At 42.7% G+C, this 22,893-nt stretch overlaps 1 protein-coding gene across 2 annotated transcripts in view; it reads right to left on the reverse strand.

Moving 5' to 3' along the window:
* PDGFC (platelet derived growth factor C) overlaps nucleotides 1–22,893 on the reverse strand; it is a 392,151-nt gene that overhangs the window by 182,973 nt on the left and 186,285 nt on the right. For both annotated transcript variants that reach the window (XM_077279398.1, XM_077279399.1), the window contains exon 2: nucleotides 7,793–7,988. In XM_077279398.1, the coding sequence (XP_077135513.1) occupies nucleotides 7,793–7,988 (196 nt within the window). The remainder of the gene's footprint in view (nucleotides 1–7,792; nucleotides 7,989–22,893) is intronic.

Raw genomic sequence — 22,893 nt, forward strand, 5'->3', positions numbered from 1 at the left:
GGATTGCAAGGAGGGACCGCAGACAGGCTTACTGGGCCTAAAATAAATAAAAATAGGCTCTATGCAGTTTTAAATAGGTTACATGGGTACACTGGCAGCATTGTTGTGGTCAGTGGAGGAGGATTGCAAGGAGGGACCGCAGACAGGCTTACTGGGCCTAAAATAAATAAAAATAGGCTCTATGCAGTTTTAAGTAGGTTACATGGGTACACAGGCAGCATTGTTGTGGTCAGTGGAGGAGGATTGCAAGGAGGGACCGCAGACAGGCTTACTGGGCCTAAAATAAATAAAAATAGGCTCTATGCAGTTTTAAATAGGTTACATTGGGTACACAGGCAGCATTGGTGTGGTCAGCGGAGAACGATTGCAAGGAGTGTCTGACACAGGTTAGTACTCCCAAAAAATAAATAGATGTTAATGTCTCGCAAAACAACAAAACAAAAAAACAAAAGTGTGGCATACTTAGGTACAGGGGTGGGCTCATCTGCTGAGTTTCTGACATAGTAATTTGGCAGTAAGTATTTACTGGTGTCAATATAGGACACTGACCCAGACTATTTTAACTAGCATCATAGATGTCAACAAATTGGTATTGTCAGTGCCAGGCACTGAATGATGTCAGCGCATAGACTAAACATTGGTGGAGCTGTGAGAGATAATTTTGCACGTGGTAGAGCACAGTTTGAGCTGGGGGGGTGAACTCTCTTGTGGCCGGCGGTACCGTCCCAGGGCCCCTCATGTTACAACGGTGTGTCTGACGTTGGGTGCGCGCCACCACCGCCAGAGACACTTTATTGTACTATGAGGGACCCAGTGGCAGTGCCGTCGACCAAAAGCGGGCACACCCACCTCTTCAGACAAACGGCACTCTAACGGGTGCTTGCGCCAAGTGGCGAGACCACGGCCCCGTGGGGGAAGTTTTCCCATTGAGGGCGGTGTAAACATGTCGTATGCTGGACAAACAGCTGCTGCAAATTAAGAGATTGGAACACTCAGTAAGACCAGTCCACAAGCAAGACCTTTTTATAGGAAAGCTAGGTGTCAGCCGGGAAAGGTGGGGCAAAATAATTTGAAATCCAGGAGTGGTTCATTTTAATGAAGGTTAGATCATCCACATTTTGGGTAGCCAGACGAGTCCTTTTTTCGGTTAATATTGAACCAGCAGCACTGAATACTCTTTCTGATAGCACACTAGCTGCTGGGCAAGCAAGCTCCTGCAATGCATATTCTGCCAATTCAGGCCAGGTGTCTAATTTGGATGCCCAGTAATCAAATGGGAATGACGGTTGAGGGAGAACATCGATAAGGGATGAAAAATAGTTAGTAACCATACTGGACAAATGTTGTCTCCTGTCACTTTGAATAGATGCTGCAGTACCTGTCCTGTCTGCGGTCATTGCGAAATCACTCCACAACCTGGTCAGAAAACCCCTCTGTCCAACGCCACTTCTGATTTGTGCACCTCTAACACCTCTGCCCTGTAGCCCCCTGCAGCTCGTGTGAGAACCATCACCGGCGCTGTGTGCTGGGAATGCCTGAATCAAACGGTCTACAAGAGTTGCTTGTTTGGTTGCTAATATTTGTTCGAGGTTCTCATGTGGCATAATATTTTGCAATTTGCCTTTATAGCGAGGGTCAAGGATGCAGGCCAACCAGTAATCGTCATCGGTCATCATTTTAATAATGCGTGGGTCCCTTTTGAGGATACGTAAGGCATAATCCGCCATGTGGGCCAAAGTTCCAGTTGTCAAATCTGCGGTTGTGCTGGTTTGAGGGGCAGTTACAGGCAAATCTACGTCACTTGTCTCCCTTAAAAAACCAGAACCCGGCCTTGCAACGCCATTAATTTCTGTTGGCCCAGGAGAAGCTTCCTCATTAAAAAAGTACTCATCCCCATCATCCTCCTCATCCTCTTCGCCCGCTACTGTGTCCTCTACACGGCCCTGACCAGACAATGGCTGACTGTCATCAAGGCTTTCCTCTTCCTCGGCTGCAGACGCCTGCTCCTTTATGTGCGTCAAACTTTGCATCAGCAGATGCATTAGGGGGATGCTCATGCTTATTATGGCATGTCTGCACTAACCAGCCATGTGCATTCCTCAAAACACTGAAGGACTTGACACAGGTCTTGTAGCTTCGACCACTGCACACCTGACAACTCCATGTCTGCCTTCCAACTGCCTGCCCGTGTATCCTCCCACAAATACATAACAGCACGCCTCTGTTCGCACAGTCTCTGAAGCATGTGCAGTCTGGAGTTCCACCTTGTTGCAACGTCGATGATTAGGCGATGCTGGGGAAGGTTCAAAGACCGCTGATAGTTCTGCATACGGCTGGAGTATACGGGCGAACGGCGGATATGCGAGCAAAGTCTGCGCACTTTGAGGAGCAGGTCGGGTAACCCCGGATAACTCTTCAGGAAGCACTGCACCACCAGGTTTAAGGTGTGAGCCAGGCAAGGAATGTGTTTCAGTTGGGAAAGGGCTATGGCAGCCATGAAATTCCTTCCGTTATCACTCACTACCTTGCCTGCCTCAAGATGTACAGTGCCCAGCCATGACTGAGTTTCTTTCTGCAAGAACTCGGACAGAACTTCCGCGGTGTGTCTGTTGTCGCCCAAACACTTCATTGCCAATACAACCTGCTGACGCTTGCCACTAGCTGTCCCATAATGGCACACCTGGTGTGCAATAGTGGCAGCTGCGGATGGAGTGGATGTGCTACTGCGGTCTGTGGACGAGCTCTCGCTTCTGCAGGAGGACGAGGAAGAGGAGGAGGGGGGGCGAACGCCTACAGCCAACTGTTTCCTTGACCGTGGGCTAGGCAGAACTGTCCCAATATTGCTGTCCCCTGTGGACCCTGCATCCACCACATTCACCCAGTGTGCCGTGATGGACACGTAACGTCCCTGGCCATGCCTACTGGTCCATGCATCTGTTGTCAGGTGCACCTTTGTAGTCACAGACTGCCTGAGTGCATGGACGATGCGGTCTTTAACATGCTGTTGGAGGGCTGGGATGGCTTTTCTAGAAAAGAAGTGTCGACTGGGTAGCTCGTAGCGTGGTACAGCGTAGTCCATCAGCGCTTTGAAAGCTTCGCTTTCAACTAACCGGTAGGGCATCATCTCTAATGAGATTAGTCTAGCAATGTGAGCGTTCAAACCCTGTGTACGCGGATGCGAGGATGAGTACTTCCTTTTCCTAACAAGAGTCTCATGTAGGGTGAGCTGGACTGGAGAGCTGGAGATCGTGGAACTAGCGGTGGTGCCGGTGGACATGGCAGACTGAGAGAGGGTTGGAGATGGTATTCTTGCCGGTGCCCTACATGCAGTGTTTCCTACTACGAACCTGGTGATTCCCTGACTGCTTTGGCCTGGAGACAAAAGCTGCACAGATACTGCAGGTGGTGCGGGAAATGGTGGGCTTACAGTGAGGGAAGGGATGTAGCGTTGCTGACTAGCTTCATTGGCCGAGGGTGCTGCAACCTTTAGGCACGTTTGGTAGTTAGTCCAGGCTTGCAAATGCATGGTGGTTAAATGTCTAAGCATGCAACTTGTATTTAGACTTTTAAGATTCTGACCTATGCTTAAGGTAGTTGAACATTTTTGACAGATGACTTTGCGCTGATCATTTGGATGTTGTTTAAAAAAATGCCAGACTGCACTCTTTTTACTATCGGAAACCTTTTCAGGCATTGCACACTGAGCTTCTTTAACCGGATGGCCACGCTGTCCTCCAACTGGTTTTGGTTTTGCCACGCATTTTTGGCCAGATACGGGCCCGGCAGATGGAACCTGTTGTGATGTTGATGCCTGCTGCGGCTCCTCCTCCTCCTCCACTTCAGAACTACTGCCGCCTGCACCCTGTTCCCCCAATGGCTGCCAATCGGGGTCAACAACTGGGTCATCTATGACCTCCTCTTCTATCTCGTGTGCAACTTCGTCTGTGTCACCGTGTAAGCCGGTGGTATAGCGTTCGTGACGGGGCACCATAGTCTCAGCTGGGTTTGATTCTGACTCAGTACACTGCGAGGGCAATGTTCTGGTCTGAGTCAAAGGAACAGCATAGTAATCTGGCTGTGGCTGTGCATCAGTGCACTCCATGTCCGATTCAACTTCTAATGGGCATGGCCTGTTAACTGTTTCACTGTCTAACCCAGGAACAGTATGTGTAAAGAGCTCCATGGAGTAACCCGTTGTGTCTCCTGACGCATCCTTCTCTCTTGTTCTGGGTGAAGAAGACAAGGAAGTGACTTGTCCCTGACCATGAACATCCACTAACGATGCGCTGCTTTTACATTTAGCACTTTCAGAAGAGGAGGCAAAAGAGCTAGAGGCTGAGTCAGCAAGGAAAGCCAAAAGTTGTTCTTGCTGCTCCGGCTTTAAAAGCGGTTTTCCTACTCCCAGAAAAGGGAGCGTTCGAGGCCTTGTGTAGCCAGACGACGAACCTGGCTCAACAACTCGAGACTTAGGTGCTGTACTGCTTTTACCACGACCACCTGATGCTCCACCACCACTACCATCATTACCAGCTGACAATGACCGCCCACGGCCACGACCTCTTCCACCAGACTTCCTCATTGTTTGCAAAACGTAACCAAAGTAACGGTATTTGTTACTGTAAAACAACTTATAAGGTGAACTCTAACTTCTGTAGGATTTATATACACCTTTATAGGTGGCTGACACTGAAAGGAAAACCAGGCCCAATGTTACACACTAGGTTTTCTGTGCCCCAATAATTTGAGACAGATGGCACACACAGGACCGGCACTCAAGCAGAAATGCCAATCTTAATCTCCCACTATTTTTTATTTTTTTTTCAGGGAGAATTAAAAAAAACAAAAATTAACAGTATGACACACTAGGTTTTCTGTGCCCCAATAATTTGAGACAGATGGCACACACAGGACCAGCACTCAAGCAGAAATGCCAATCTTAATCTCCCACTATTTTTTTTTTTTTTCAGGGAGAATTAAAAAAAAAAAAAATGGACCAGTATTACATACCAGGTTTTCTGTGCCCCAATAATTTGAGACAGATGGCACACACAGGACCGGCACTCATGCAGAAATGCCAATCTTAATCTCCCACTATTTTTTTTTTTTTTTCAGGGAGAATTAAAAAAAAAAAAATGGACCAGTATTACACACTAGGTTTTCTGTGCCCCAATAATTTGAGACAGATGCCACACACAGCACTGGCACAGAGGCAGACTTGCCAATCTTAATCTCCCACTATTTATTTATTTTTTTCAGGGAGAATAAAAAAAATAAAAAAAATGGCCCAGTATTACACACTAGGTTTTCTGTGGCACACAATGAGAGACAGATGCTACACACAGCACTGGCACAGAGGCAGACTTGCCAATCTTTATCTCCCACTATTTATTTATTTATTTTCAGGGAGAATAAAAAAAAAAAAAAAATGGCCCAGTATTACACAATAGGTTTTCTGTGGCACACAATGAGAGACAGATGCCACACACAGCACTGGCATAGAGGCAGACTTGCCAATCTTTATCTCCCACTATTTATTTATTTTTTTCAGGGAGAATAAAAAAAAATAAAAAATGGCCCAGTATTACACACTAGGTTTTCTGTGGCACACAATGAGAGACAGATGCCACACACAGCACTGGCACAGAGGCAGACTTGCCAATCTTTATCTCCCACTATTTATTTATTTTTTTCAGGGAGAATTAAAAAAAATGGCCCAGTATTACACACTAGGTTTTCTGTGGCACACAATGAGAGACAGATGCCACACACAGCACTGGCACAGAGGCAGACTTGCCAATCTTTATCTCCCACTATTTTTTTTTTCAGGGAGAATTAAAAAAAAATGGCCCAGTATTACACACTAGGTTTTCTGTGGCACACAATGAGAGACAGATGCCACACACAGCACTGGCATAGAGGCAGACTTGCCAATCTTTATCTCCCACTATTTAGTTATTTTTTTCAGGGAGAATAAACAAAAATAAAAAATGGCCCAGTATTACACACTAGGTTTTCTGTGGCACACAATGAGAGACAGATGCCACACACAGCACTGGCACAGAGGCAGACTTGCCAATCTTTATCTCTCACTATTTTTTTTTTTCAGGGAGAATTAAAAAAAAAAAAAAAAAATGGCCCAGTATTACACACTAGGTTTTCTGTGGCACACAATGAGAGACAGATGCCACACACAGCACTGGCACAGAGGCAGACTTGCCAATCTTTATCTCCCTGCAGTAATCTCAGAAAAGTATGGCAGGCAGCTATAAAAAGGACTGCTGCACACAAAAGTGTGGACAAACAAACAAGATAGCTGTGCACAAAGGAAGGAACAACAGGATTTGTGCTTTGAAAAAAGCAGTTGGTTTGCACAGCGGCGTACACACACAGCAACGCAGCTATCAGGGATCCTTCTAGGGCAGCCCAATCAGCTACAGCGCTGAGGAAAAAAAATGTAGCTTCCACTGTCCCTGCAAACAAAAGGTGGTGTTGGACAGTGGAAATCGCTACAGCACAAGCGGTTTGGGGGTGAATGTACCCTGCCTAACACTATCCCTGCTTCTGACGAAGCGGCAGCAACCTCTCCCTGCGCTCAGATCAGCAGCAGTAAGATGGCGGTCGGCGGGAACGCCCCTTTATAGCCCCTGTGACGCGGCAGAAAGCAAGCCAATCACTGCAATGCCCTTCTCTAAGATGGTGGGGACTGAGATCTATGTCATCACGCTGCCCACACTCTGCGTCCACCTTCATTGGCTGAGAAATGGCGCTTCTAGCGTCATTGAAACGCGACTTTGGCGCGAAAGTCGCGTACCGCATGGCCGACCCCACACAGGGATCGGGTCGGGTTTCATGAGACGCCGACTTTGCCAAAAGTTGGCGACTTATGAAAATGACCGATCCGTTTCGCTCAACCCTACCTTTGAACAGTGACTCATATCCTAAATGAACATATCTACGTTTGTTTCTGAGGATACTCAGTCCACAAAAAAGCCAGACATTTCAGATCATGAGTATGTGTTTAATACATGAAAAACAGGGATAGAACACATGAAAAAAGAATGTCTTTGTAAAGTATTTGTTGGCAAAGCTTTAAATCTTAATGGTGTCCCAATCCCCAGCAAATCATCCCAAACTCTCTTTCCTTCTGATTTTTGCACAGACACCTAGAGTTACAGAGTACACTGTATTAATGACTTTTCAACTTCTCAACTCTCCTGATGGTCCCATGGGGGATCTATTAACAGCTCTGCAAAGGTAAAATTGTTTGAAAATTAAGAGCTGATTTTTATACACTTTCGATCGCTGAGCTCAGTAAAAATATCTTAAAAATTCCATCATGCACAGTTTTTTCACAAACACTGACTCCATAGGCTTTTTCTTGCACCATACTTTGACTACTTTACATGACCTTTGGTGGATGATTTTGTCATTAGATTGGTTACGTTGTGCTGTGAATGGCTGCTGGGGTAATCATGATAATAATGATAATAATAATCATGTGACTACATACATCCTTAGTGACAACAAAATCCTACATAGTGCTGCCATAATTCAATTGGCGTGGTGCATAGAGGCCCACTGTGTTCTTCAGGCACTCCTGATTCATAAAGAGGCATGCAACTCTTCATGTAATCGAGATTGTCTGTTTACACCTTGACCCCTCATCAAGACAGATGAGAAAATGTACGGTATATATGTACATGTACAAAATATTGATAAATTGATATGAGAATTATGCCCAAATGGCAAGTTTTCCTTTATATACGTTCAATATAACTATTTTAGTACTTACTTGCATATATCTCCTTCTGGATCTTCAAGACCAAATTTTTCATCAAAGGTCAATTGTATCCTTAAATGTTCCTCCAATGCTACCAATCTCCATACCAGCACAGTGCTTCTTGGGTATGAATGGGGAAACCTGGGACTGTGAATTGATCCATTGAATGAAACTGAAACAATCTTCTCATGCTGGTGATCCTGAACTCCTGTAGATGATAATTAAAATGTAAGAAAAATAAAAAGCTGAAAGAAATATTAAAAATTGATAGCTGCATGGTGCACGCACAAACAATGAATATGCAAAGCACTGAATTGTTGTGCTCCATAATAAAAAAGATGAAGATTCCTGCCCGAATACCATATTTTCAGGAAAATATAATATTTCATATAGCAAATAATTCTCTAACATATGTCTGCAATAGTTGGATGACATGTATTTTTATACTAATGTTGTGTAGTCACAATTTGGATTAAATATTACATGACTGCTTTCAAATCTAACTAGGAAGTTTGCATTGTACCAACCCTTACTGTAAATATCCTGGAGATATATTTGGCTTTCTTATGTGTATCCAAATTTATGACTACTAAAGAGATCAAAAGCCTCGTACTATATCACCATTTCCATTTAAAGGGAACCTGTCAGCAGTTTTGGCAGATATAAGATACGGCCATCATCTTTCAGGGCTGATAAGCCCCAACCCAACCTGTAAGAGAAGAAAAATAACTTTTATTATATTCACCTGCGGGGGCGGTCTGGTCTGATGGGTGTCGCTGGTCTTGGTCCGGCGCCTCCCATCTTTTTATGATCGCCGCCCTCCTGCTGGCTTCTTGTGGATGACGCAACCCCTATCCATACAGGTTTCCCAACATCGCGCTCCTGTGCAGGCATACTTTGCTCTGCCCTGTTGAGGGAAGATCAAAGTACTGCAGTGCGCAGGTGCCAGGGCTCTTTGACGTTTTCCAGAGCGCAATGCCGGGGAGCCTGTGCAGATGGTGCAGGGTCACATTATCCATAAGAAGCAAGGAGGAGGGCTGCAATCATAAGAAGATGGGAGGCACCGGACCAAGACCAGCGACACCCATCGGACCGGACCACCCTCAGGGTGAGTATAATAAAAGTTATTTTTCAGTTCTTTCAGGTCGGGTTGGGGCTTATCTACAGCATTATAGAATGCTGTATATAACTTATTTTTCCGATTATAAGATGCTCCGGATTATAAGACACACCCAAATTTTGAGGAGAAAAATAAGAATAAAATAATAAAAAAAATAAAATGATGGTGCTTCTTATAATCCATGTGTCTTATTGCTTACCGGGGGTGGTGGGTGCGGTAAAGCGGGATCCCAGGGTCACTGCTGGAGGAGGCAGGAGTGGGGTGATGCTGCAGGCTGCAGACTAGGATGAGGGGGGCTCCGATGTGTGCCACGCTGGTGCGGGGGTCTTGTGCTGCTGCGGGGGTCTTGTGCTGGTGTGGGGGTTTTGTCCTGGTGCATGTCTGGTGCTGCTGCCGGGTGTCTCTGGGTGCCCGGCGGTTGCTGGCTGGTGCTGTAGGTGTCTCTGGTGCCCAGCGGGGCTGTGTGGGTGTCCGGCGCTGCCTGGGGCTCTGCCAACATTTTGTGACAGGCTAGGGCCCCGGTAATTCCATGGTTCCCTGTGCTTGTGCGGCAGAGCCCCGGGCAGCGTCGGACACGCACGCAGCACTGCTGGGCACCGGAGACACCCGCACCACTGGCCAGCAACCGCCGGGCACCTGGAGACACCCGGACACCCCCTCATCCCAGCCGGTGACCTACACTCACAGTATCGGTAAGGCATGTACGCTTTGTAAGATGCACTCCCCCTTTTCCCCCCAACTTTGGGGGGAAAAAAAGTGCGTCTTACAAAGCGAAAAATACGATAAGACCTGAAAGTGGGTGGCCGTATCTTATATCGACCAAAACTGCTGACAGGTTCACTTTAATAGACTCAATGTGATAATGTATAATTACAATTTCACTATTTTCCTTCCGTTATTCAAATATACATTTTCAATTGACAACCAAAGAGTTTGTTTTAACAGGATAAAACAACATAAATATAATTAAAGATGATAATACCAAATATAAGTAAATACAACATTCAATGACAGTGTACACATGGTCTGGTTATAGTTTATATATGTTGTTAGTAATAGAATGTAACAAGCTTACATCGGTTATGGCTATCAATACCATGGATGGCAAGAAGAACAAACAAATCATTTTTGGAACAAATCAAGCCAGACATGTCACTCAAAGCAAGGATCACCAAGCTACGACTTGCTAGCTATAGACACATCTTATGAAGAGAGCAATCACTGGAGAAGGACATCATGGTTGGAAGAAAAAAATGAACAAGTCGAAGAGGAAGACCAGCAACCCGATGGCTTTACACTATCAATATAATGGCGGAGAAGACTCTGGTAGACCTATATAGGCTTGCACAAGAGATCGATCTTCCTACAGAGCATTCATCCATAAAGTCACTATGGCTTGAGATCAAGCCAAAGGTCGCTAAATAATAATAACATTGAACAATAATATTTTTATTTATATAGCGCCAACATATTCCGCAGCACTTTACAACTAATCAAAGGAATTCAACTAATATCAAATCCCCTTAAAAACTGTAACTTTTATTAGATATGCAATAAAAAGATTCCCTCCTCTGTCTGCTGGGCATCCAATGGGCATCTATTTTTCTTCTTCTCCATGAGCCTCCTAATGAACCGTTATTTGATAGTGAAACGCATCGAAGTGCTGTGTGTGGATGGCTAAGTAGAAGAGATGTAGACTGTTACTATGAAGTACTATACTTTCCATTTTTAGTTATATATAACCTGATCATATTGGATCTACAACAAATATTGGAGAAATATCCGTTTCAAACATGTTTGAAGTTTGCTAACATACTGGTCTTGGTTTGTTCTAGATGCCCTTATTATGTGTCATATTATGTGTATGTATCTAAATATCTGAATATATCATATCAGGGACTCTAGGACACTCTAGGGAAAGCTGTCGTTGAGCTGGGTGCCATTTGCTCTTATCACTAGGGTGCCAACCTCCATAGTCAGGAAGTATCACCTATATGGATCATTAGGGTGCATTTGCAGTTGCATTATTGCCCTATGCTATCAATTATTGACTTAGCAGTGTGTTTTTCGTTTGTTGTGTGTTTAGTGTGAGAGAATCTTATTATTGCATATCTAATAAAATGTAGGTTTTTTCTTGGGGATTTTTTTATGTTAGAATTTATAGTAATACAATTTAGGAAAGTTCTGATAATTCAATATATAATACCACCATGATGATCAGTTGATAGGCAATGGTCCGGCCTTTGGAATAAGATTAATCCAAGCATGAACACTTATTTGTATCACGAGTGGACCTGATATGGGCATGTGCTAATGATTTCATATGACTGTAATATATACACTGTAATGAATGCCACCCTGATTCTGCAGAAAAGAACATTTGAGTGAAGCTAGCTGTTTTTTTCTGAGACATATTATACACTGGTTCAGTTAGAGGACACCCAAGTTGTTAAAACCATAAAATCTTATGAAATAATGTATGATTCTGCCAACCTTAAGTATATGAAAGCAGATGACAGGTTTTCTTGCCACCTCCTTTGTATATTTTCATTGAAAACAGATATTATCCTCTGTTCACACCAAGTCTTGATCTCACACCAAAAAGAAGTAAGAGAGAAAACAGTGGTTGAAACAATGATAGGATTAAAAATTATGGCTGATGTGTAGTGTTGAGCGATACCGTCCGATACTTGAAAGTATCGGTATCGGAAAGTATCGGCCGATACCGGCAAAATATCGGATCCAATCCGATACCGATACCCGATACCAATACAAGTCAATGGGACTCAAGTATCGGACGGTATCCCTGATGGTTCCCAGGGTCTGAAGGAGAGGAAACTCTCCTTCAGGCCCTGGGATCCATATAAATGTGTAAAAGAAAGAATTAAAATAAAAAATATTGCTGTCCGACGCAGCCGGGACTTCAGCAAGGGAACCGGCAGCGTTGTTTGTTTAAAAATCGCGCTATTACTTGGTTACGTGAATTCCCGGCTTGTGATTGGTCAGGTCGGCCATGTTGCCGGGACGCGGACCAATCACAGCAAGCCGTGACGAAATTACGTCACGGCTTGCTGTGATTGGTCCGCGTCCCGGCAATATGGCCGCCCTGACCAATCACAAGCCGGGACGTCACGGGAGGCTGGACACGCGCTCATTTTGAAATGGGCGCGTGTCCAGCCTCCCGTGACATCACGGCTTGTGATTGGTTGCGCCGCGATCAACCAATCACAAGCCGGGAGGCTGGACGCGCTCATTTTGAAATGGGCGCGTGTCCAGCCTCCCGGCTTGTGATTGGTTGACCGCGACGCAACCAATCACAAGCCGTGACGTCACGGGAGGCTGGACACGCGCCCTTTTTAAAATGAGCGCGTTTCCAGCCTCCCGTGACGTCACGGCTTGTGATTGGTTAATGGCGGCCATGTTGCCGGGACGCGGACCAATCACAGCAAGCCGTGACGTATTTTCGTCACGGCTTGCTGTGATTGGTCCGCGGCCCGGCAACATGGCCGCCCTGACCAATCACAAGCCGGGACTTCGCGTAACCATGCAAAAGCGGGAATTTTAAACAAACAACGCTGCCGGTTCCTGCGCTGAGGTCCCGGCTGCGTCGGACAGGTGAGTATAGCGATATTTTTTATTTTAATTCTCTATTTTACACATTTTAACATTAATGTTGTTCCGATACCCGATACCCGATACCACAAGAGTATCGGAATCCCGGTATCGGAATTCCGATACAGCAAGTATCGGCCGATACCCGATACTTGCAGCATCGGAATGCTCAACACTACTGATGTGTGATTTCCAATCTGACAGCCAAGGAAATGTCAACAACGATAAATCTGGAGAGGTTTCAGTGTATAAAGGGTGAGCCTAATATTCCTTCTGAGATGTATGGTTCTTTTATGGACAAAATGTCTTCTAGTAAGATTTCAGCACGGGAAGTAAAATAAAAGCACCGGTATTGAAGGATCTAGGTTTTTTATATACTTAATACAAAGCAGGGGAAAAGAAATTCAATGGAAAGCACATGTTTCCAGCGTACAGTACAACCAAGAGGTCATACCAAAGTACAAAATGAATAAAGGTGTTTTGTCTGTCTGCTCCCATAGTTCTCGCTGTGTGACGTTCTGAAAAGAGACATGAATTTATCAGTCATTTTGAAGCAGCTTAGACGCTCGGCAGACTGGAGAGACAGAAGACCACACACATCAAAGATGAATGAATTATATTCAGTCTTAAAGAGACAAAATGGGTGCTTGAGAAGCTAAACTAGTCCACCATAAAATCAACCATAAAATGTCAAGGAAAGTTTAGAATGAAAGACACCTGGAGCTCCGTTAAGTAGAAAACTCCTCAAAGTTTTGTATTAAACCTTGCTCTATATCCTTAAAGTAACTTTCCAAAAAGAGATCTACTGCGATGAAAAGCACTAGTTTATCTTCGGTCCATATACTTTTATCTTTGTCTCGCAGTGCAGGAATGTTTCAGTGTAAGAAGCAGTGTGATTACTTTTGCACATTGTCTTCTGGCACAGGGAGCGTGTATGACCCATTACAATATGACTTTGCAAGGAAAAGTGTAACTTGAGAACTGTGTCCTAAACTTTAATACCTCTTTGTTCTTGCTCTTTCACGGCAGGATCTGTCGATCACAGGCGGCTTTACTGCTGCAGACGGCGGAATGGAAATCTACACTAAATATATCTGTTCATATTAATGTGCTCGCTTTTCCATTTTGTTTAGCACTGGAAATAAAGAAAACATTATCCTATGCTCATTTTTATTATGTATACATTTTCACATGTAAAGCACCATGGAATAAATGGCGCTAGAATATTTATTAATAATAATAATATTATTATTATTATTATTATGTTTAGTATCGGGTATATTAAGTATTGTGCACCAGAACTGAAACCACATCACAAAATGTAATTGTTGATGCTTTATGACTGAAGTGAAAGAGGTGAAGACTGTACTGACTGAACCTGTCAAAAACTGAACTCCTCATGTTCTCTCCCTCTACTAATCTATCTTTGCCTGACATTGCAATCTCCATGTGTGGTTCCACCATTACTCCCAAGCAACATGCCCGCTGCCTTGGGGTCATACTTGATTCTGAGCTTTCATTCACCCCCCACATCCGATCACTGTTTCTCTCTTCTTATCTGCATCTCAAAAACATTTCTAGAATTCGCCCTTTTCTTACTTTTGACTCTGCAAAAACTCTTACTGTCTCACTTATTCATTCTCGTCTGGACTATTGTAACTCTCTACTAATCAGCTTCCCTCTTACCAATCTCTCCCCGCTCCAATCTGTCCAGAATGATGCAGCCAGGATCATATTCCTCACCAACCGTTACACCGATGCCTCTACCCTGTGACAGTCATTACACTGGTTACCCATCCACTCTAGAATCCAGTACAAAACTACTACCCTCATCCACAAAGCACTCCATGGCTCAGCACCACCCTACATCTCCTCTCTGGTCTCTGTCTACCACCCTACCCGTGCCCTCCGCTCCGCTAATGACCTCAGGTTAGCATCCTCAATAATCAGAACCTCCCATTCCCGTCTCCAAGATTTTTCATGTGCTGCGCCAATTCTCTGGAATGCACTACTCAGGTTAATATGATTAATCCCCAATCCCCAGAGTTTTAAGCGTGGCATAAAAAAGCATTTGTTCAGACTGGCCTACCGCCTCAACACATTAGCCCAACTATCCCTGCGTGGTCCATTCAAAAAACTTAAACCATAATCAGGTTCCTCGCATCATGTTCTCATACGCTTAATGCATTTAATTAGCCCTCTTTAGGCTGTTAACTGGTTCATGCAGCTTTACATGAACACCCGAGCCTTACACTATGGCTGGTCCGCTGTTGTGAATTTTGCTCTTGGGCTCCCTCCGGTGGTTATAAGTGGTAGTGCTGCTGTCTCTGGATCGCAGCATTCATCAGGTGTGTCAAGTTTTTGCAATCCTGACTGGGCTAAATAGCCCAGTCAGGATTGCAAAAACTTGACACACCTGATGAATGCTGCGATCCAGAGACAGCAGCACTACCACTTATAACCACCGGAGGGAGCCCAAGAGCAGAATTCACAACAGTCCGCACGACGAAAGCAATTGTTATAATCCACCTCTCGTAACTCCCCTTTTCCTCATAGTTTGTAAGCTTGCGAGCAGGGCCCTCACTCCTCTTGGTATCTGTTTTGAACTGTGTTTATTGTTATGCTGTAATGTCTATTGTCTGTACAAGTCCCCTCTATAATGTAAAGCGCTGTAGAATATGTTGGCACTATATAAATAAAATTATTATTATTATTATTACTTTTTCAAATGGGTTGCCCTATTAAATGTGGACAGACGTTTTAGCTTCACATATACATAAACATGCTTGCCTAACATTATTAGGCTTACAATTCATGCACATTTCCATTTTTATTCTCTGTATATATAAAGTGTGGAAAAAAATGCTGCAAATTAAGAATTGTTTCAATAATAGAAATGTTAAATGCAACTTGTCAGGTCCCCCTTACCCCCCAGGACCACCAGCAGTTGTGTCTACATATCTAAATACCCTGCCTGACAGTTCCTGTATTACATTAAACACAAACATTGGGGAAGGCGGCCTGGTGGAAATTCGGGTTCTGGTACCTGACCCAAAGTTTTTAGAAAGTTCGGTTTGGGTACCAGAAAAGTAACCGAACTTACACCAGAATCCGAACCCCATTGAATATAATGGCTACCCAAACTGCTAAAAAAAGAAAAAATTCTATTTCTCTCTCTCTTGTACAGGGCTGGTGATGATGCGGGCTCTTGTACGTCATGTTATCACACCCACCGGGGCATCATAACATACTAAGCGGGCCAACTAGTCTGGGGATACTAACGCCCAATCGACTAGTCAAAGGCCTTATTTACATATCATAAATGGACTTTAGAAATACTTTTTATACAGATCTGTTTATGTGTTTAGTGTCATAAAGCTACTATTAGGCAGGGGAACAGGGGACCTGACAGGTTCCCCTTAATAGTTTATTTTTATCAATTAACACAATGAAAAATGAATGAACACAAGATAAATGTAAATCAAATCAATATTTTGTAAGACCAGTCTTTGTCTTCAATATAGAAACATTGTATCAATTATTCTAGGTACACTGTCAGGAACTTGGCAGGAGGTTGTTCCAAACATCTTAGAGGACTAACCTCAGATGGTATGTGGGTGTAGACTGTCTCTTCATGTAATGACAGACTAACTCAATAATGTTGCGATCAGGGTTCTGTGGGAGCCATATCATCACTTCCAGCACTCCATATTCTTATTGAGCCTGAAGATAGTTCTTAATAACATTGGCTGTGCGTTTGGGGTCATTGTCCTGCTGGATAAAAATCAGATTTTTTGGATCCAATCAGACTCCTCCTAGATGGTATTTTATGATTGATAAGTATCTGCCTGTATCTCTCAGCCATGAAGACGTCAACAAAGAGACAACCTTCAGGACTATAGATGTACTGGTTGATCAAGAAAGTTTAGTGCAGCAGATGAAAGACCTGCCTTTTTCCCATTGAAATAGGAAAATGTCCAGGAGTGAAATCAGTTTAGAACTGTCAGGAACTAGTGCGACCCAGCTACACCCATCTGCTGTATGGAAAAGTCTGGCCAGAAGTGGTCTTCATGGAAGGATTGCAACCAAAACCCATACCTTAGAAATGGAAACAAGGCTATATGACTCCTTGATGCACAAAAACATACTAACTGGGCTAGAGAAAAATGGCTTCAGATGCTCTGAACTGATGAGTTGAAATGTGAAATATTTGCCTGTAACAGGAGGCAGTTTGCTAAGGAGAGTGGTACAATAATGAATGTCTAAAGGAGCAGTGAAGCATGGTGAGGGTTCCTTGAAAATTTTGGGCTGCATTTTAACAAATGGAGGTGGGAATTTAGTCAAGATTAATAGTGTCCACCATGCTGAGAAATACAGGCAGATAATTAACTATTATGCAATATTCTCATGGAACCATCTGATTGGTTTAAAATGTATTCTGCAGCAGGACAATGACCCTAAATATACATGCAATGTCATTAAGAACTATATTCAGCTTAAATACGAATAAGGAGTCCTGGAAGTGATGATATGGCCCCCCATAGAGCTCTGATCTCAACATCATCGAGTAAGTGTGAAGAGACAGATGGATTTGTGTAAGCCTATACCCAGAGAAAACTGCAGTTAGTTAGTCCTTCAAGATGTGTGGAGCAACCTCCATGCCAAGTGTCTTCAAAAACCACGTGCAAGTGTACCCAGAAGAATTGATTATTTGATGGTGTTTGGAATGCAAAGGACGGTCACACCAAATATTGAGTTAATTTGAATTTCTCTTTTGTTTATCTAAAAATTACTAAAAATAAAGCATTCTTATTTTGCATCATTTTTTCCGCACCTGTCTAAAACTTTTGCTCAGAACTGTATATATACTGTACAGTGACTGTCTCCAAAAATACCCTCTTTAATACTATCCTCTATAATTTGCATACTGACCATGTTCATTGAGAAGAACACCCCTAAAAGACTGTATATGTTTTTTCTAGTGCTTCATAATGCTAGTAGACACGCTATGCTACAGGAAAGATTAATGCTGGTGTAAAGAAAAAAGTAAAACTGATTAGTTTAGAAGATATGTAAATATTAATTATGGACAAAACTATCATCAATTATGGTTTCATAGGTATTGAGGGTGGTTCACAATTAGACTGTGAATGTGATCTTTTCATTCCAGAAATCAGGAAATAAATCCACTTTAGGTATAACTGTGCACAAAGTCAACTTTGACCTACTAATCACTAAACTGAGTCAATCTGTAATAAACCTTGAAGCAGCGGAACGTAGATGACTACACTACTATAGACTTTTCGACTAGTCTAGATTATGTGTCACCAGTTAATGGTGTAATAAGAGGTGGTTATGGAGTTTTCTATTGGAAATAATGTTAGGGTTACTTCAGAATTGTGAAGCATTTAATGTAAGTGAGGGCGCCTGTCTGTCAGCTACTTCCTTATGTTACGAGACAGATGGGAAGAATATGACTGTAGCATCAAACTACTGGGTTTGTTTGTAATGTGTTAGCATGGAAATAGCTGTGTAGGAGATGTGAAAAAATTGATAGGTTGCATTTATAGTAGCAGTCTAAGAATAGGGTCACACAACCGTTTTCTCTCATCCGAGAAAGTCTACCCGGAGTTTGATCAGTGTTAGGAAATTTTCCCGCAGGAGGAAGAAAAGAATAAAGCTTCACCACCACCTTTTCTATATTGTCAGTCCATGATGTGATGTCTGATTCTTTCCACGGACAGATAGAGTTGAAAGGGCAATTGCGATCCAAATCTCTAAGGCAAATCGTGCATGTTATGATTTTTTCTTCACACTCATCTGATTTTTACACTCACGTACACAAGCCCTAACAATTATTTTTTCATGTAAAATGCTAAACCAGTAATATTGTGGAAATGCATTTTATTTCACCTCACTTCTCTTGCAACCATAATTTTTTAACATTTTGGGCAGCTAGGTCATGTGACAACTCTCAGACACCTCCTTACCACTTAGCTCCACGCCCTATGTTCTTCAGCAGGTCTGTCAGCTGCAGATATGCAATGCAACAACATAGTAGGTAATTAAGTCCCCACAATAGTTAGCTGCAGAATTCTAACGCTTTTATGACTTGCACTGCCTTTCTATTCTCTCTGGGTGTGCTGTCTGCACAATATCCAGTGTATTCCTACGTAAATGCATTCAGTCTGCCTACTATGCCTCCTGGAAGATGGTGGAGCTGATAAGGAGGAACCCATCATAAGAAGGAGGCAGAAAAAAATGTATTTTGGGAATTTTAAAATGTCTTTAATAAAGGATTTTCATAATTTTATAGATTGCTGCCAGAAGCTGGAATTTTTTCTACTTGGCAGAATAATAGTCTGAATCATATCACAAGGGTACACAGACTCTGCAGAGTAACTGAGGGGACAGCAGATGTACATCACTGATAGATGACTTGCTTCCCCTAAATAGTACTTAGTAGTTGCTCTGTGATGAAACGTCACCTCCTATGTAAAACATGAGGAGCATAATAGTAAAAGTAGTTTGTTAGTGGAATCATATTTGAAGCGAAGGCATACAGTTGCAACCAATATACAAGTGTGATTAATATTATTGTTTATGGTTTGCTTATAGAGCACCATCATATTCCACAGCACGTTACAGACATTTGTGATTCTGCTTACCATATTAACTGGTTTCCTTAAAGTGAATGTGTAATAAGAAAATTACTCATTGAATCAAGTTTTTATGTTAATCAAATTATTGGTGAGGTGATTCTTTTGTATTTGGTCATTAACAAAAGTTCACCTCAATATTTTGGTATATATCCTTTGTTGGCAATGACAGAGGTCACACGTTTTCTGTAAGTCTTCACAAGGTTAGCACACACTGTTGGTGGTATGTTGGCCCATTCCTCCATGCAGATCTCCTCTAGAGCAGTGATGTTTTGAGCCTGTGGCTGGGCAACACGGGCTTTCAACTCCCTCCAAAGGTTTTCTATGAGGTTGAGATCTGGAGACTGGCTAGGCCACTCCAGGACCTTCATATGCTTCTTACGAAGCCACTCCTTTGTTGCCCTGGCAGTGTGCTTGGGATCATTATCATGCTGAAAGACCCATCTAGGTTTCATCTTCAATGCCCTTGCTGATGGAAGGAGGTTTGCACTTAAAATCTCACGATACATAACCCCATTCATTCTTTCATGTACACGGATCAGTCGTCCTGGTCCCTTTGCAGAGAAACAGCCCCAAAGCATGATGTTGCCACCCTCATGCTTCACAGTAGGTATGGTGTTCTTTGGATGCAACTCAGCTTTCTGTCTCCTTCAAGCACGATGACTTTTACTTCTACCAAACAGTTCCACTTTGGTTTCATCAGACCATATGACATTCTCCCAATACTCTTCTGGATAATCCAAATGCTCTGTCGCAAACTTCTGATGGACCCGGACATGTACTTACTTAAGCAGGGGGACACATCTGGCACTGCAGGATCTGAGTCCCTGCCGAAGTAGTGTGTTACTCATGGTAGCCTTTGTTATGGTGGTCCCAGCTCTATGCAGATCATTCACTAGGTCCCCCCGTGTGGTTCTGGGATTCTTGCTCACCATTCTTGTAATCATTTTAACCCCACGGGGTGAGATGCTGCATGGAGCCCCAGATCGAGGGAGATTATCAGTGGTCTTGTATGTCTTCCATTTTCTTATTATTGCTCCCACAGTTGATTTCATCACACCAAGCTGCTTGCCTATTGTAGATTTTGTCTTCCCAGCCTGGTGCAGGGCTACAATTTTGTTTCTGGTGTCCTTCGTCAGCTCTTTGGTCTTCACCATAGTGGAGTTTGGAGTGTGACTGTTTGAGGTTGTGGACAGCTGTCTTTTATACTGATAACAAGTTTAAACAGGTGCTATTACTACAGGTAATAAGTGGAGGACAGAGGAGCCTCTTAAAGAAGAAGTTACAGGTCTGTGAGAGCCAGAAATCTTGCATGTTTTTAGGTGACCAAATACTTATTTTCCACCATAATTTGCAAAATAAATCTTGCCAAATCAGACAAGGTGATTTTCTGGATTTGTTTTCTCATTTTGACTCAATGTCTGACCTCTCAAATTCTCTCCTGACTTAATGGGCAAAAATTCCCAAATAAACAATACAAAATCATATAGAAAACCTTCCTAAAAGAGTGGAAGATGTGCATCTGCGAAAGGGGGAGGGGGCAACTCCATAATAATGCCTATGGGCCGTCATAATAGCTCCTGTAGGTATAATGTGTAGGTGTCTCAATACGTTTTCCATATAGTGTACGGTAGAGGCGAGTGTGTCTTACTCCAACATAAGCGATTTGGCAACGTCAGCATTATCGGTTACAAAAAAATTCTAAAAAGAACACAGTTTAGTTTAACAGAATTTAGTGGTGCTCTGCTCCGCTAGTGTCAGACGATAAGTGCAAAATAGAACAGGAAAATGCGGCACCCGCCAATGCGTAAAAAAAGTCCTTTATTCTTGTTTAGAACACATAAATAGGGGGGAGTTGCTGGATGATGGCCGCTTTGCTTTCTTCTACTGGTACTAAGACCACGAAACGGCAGTAAGCCTTCACACCCGCCGCTATACCCTGCACGCCATGTTTTCGTCATCTAAATAAGAATAAAGGACTGTTTTTACTGATTGGTGAGTGCCGCTTTTTCCTGTTTTATTTTATTATTAAAGTGAATGAGTCTTACTTTTTTGCCCACTGAGGAGTGTCACTCATTAAGACAGAACAGACAGTTAGTGTGGAAGGTGTGATTTGTCGATACATTTTATGGCCGCCATTTGAATGGTCATCACATAATACTACATCCCTCACATAGGATACCTTTTGGTAACGGCTGTTTATGTTGTCTTTTATAGGTATATCCCATAATTTAATGCATGTTCAACAAATGCACAAATGATGCCCAAAATATTCAGGATAAGATAAATCTTGTTTAAAAGGCTGAATAATATTCATTTTGGAGCTGGGATTTCCTTAGTTGTCAATTATTCACTTTTAGACTTAATGTTACGGTGGCTAAATAAGTCCAAGCTTGGTCAGCAGGGTGGCTCAGTGGTTAGCACTGCAGACTTGCAGCCCTGCAAGGAGTTTGTATGTTCTCCCTGTGTTTTTTGCATATGTTTCCTTCTACAATCCAAAGACAGACTGATAGGGAATGTAGATTGTGAGCCCCACTAGGGACAGTGGTGATGATACCTGTAAAGCGCTGCGGAATATGATAGCGCTATATAAGTAATGCATAGTAATAGTAAAAAAAAGCTAGAAAACAGGTAGATGTTGTACTCCAAATTACCACTAGATGGAGAACTCAAACTTTTGCATAAAATCTTTTAATAGGCAGCCAAGGCTGACTTACAAAGTAAATGAACTATTTCTGTGCAGAAAAGCAGACTAGCCTCCATTCACTTCCAGCAGCGGTATCATGCCTTGTAATGATTAACTTTTTCAAAAGTTCAAGACCAATGGTTATTTACACTCGGTGTAGTGAAGGATCTCAAGAGGTAATGGCCTTTTCTGTTCAGTAGGCATCATAAATTCTTAACTATTAACAAAATACTAAAACTTTTGGATCCATGCAGTCCTTCATCAGCCTCATTCAGATTAACAGCAGTAATAACACCTAATCCAAATATAATGAAAAAAAAATAGCATATGTAACACTTAAAAAAAAATAATAATTAGAAGGCACTGAAAGCATGTGATTACAATATCAAAAAAATACTTGGATTATGTGGAAAATGCACAAATTCACAAATATAAACATAAAAAATGAAGATCGATTGCTTGCAAGGTATGAATACTATGTCTATCTGCTATAGACTTCAAAATCAGACATGGCGGCAAAAAAAAAGTTAAAATATTTGTTAAGCCCTTTGGCTATACGGACTCTCATTCATTAATCCACAAAGTGCATACACAAACTCACAATCGAGGAAGGTGTTGTGAGTGTGCACCAGCTCTATCCTCACCTACTGTATCCTCACCCATCCCTTGCAGATTGTGAGCCCTCGCGGGCAGAGTCCTCTCTCCTCCTGTACCCAGTCGTGACTTGTACTGTTCAAGATTATTGTACTTGTTTTTATTATGTATACCCCTCCTCACATGTAAAGCGCCATGGAATAAATGGCGCTATAATAATAATAATAATAATAATAATAATAATAATTGGTGGCTGGGGTTTCAGCTGCGTAAATTTCATGTAAAATGGGTGTTCACCTATGGAGAACACATCTAATAAGGAGCCATTTAGGATCCAAAAGAGTTGGCGCTTTCTGATCAGTAGAGACAAGTGATCCAGATCGCCAAAAAGATCCAGACTGCCCAGCATTGCTGTTAAATAATAATAATAATAATCTTTATT

The sequence above is a fragment of the Ranitomeya variabilis genome, chromosome 1 (assembly GCF_051348905.1).
Source record: "Ranitomeya variabilis isolate aRanVar5 chromosome 1, aRanVar5.hap1, whole genome shotgun sequence".
Lineage (NCBI taxonomy): Eukaryota > Metazoa > Chordata > Amphibia > Anura > Dendrobatidae > Ranitomeya > Ranitomeya variabilis.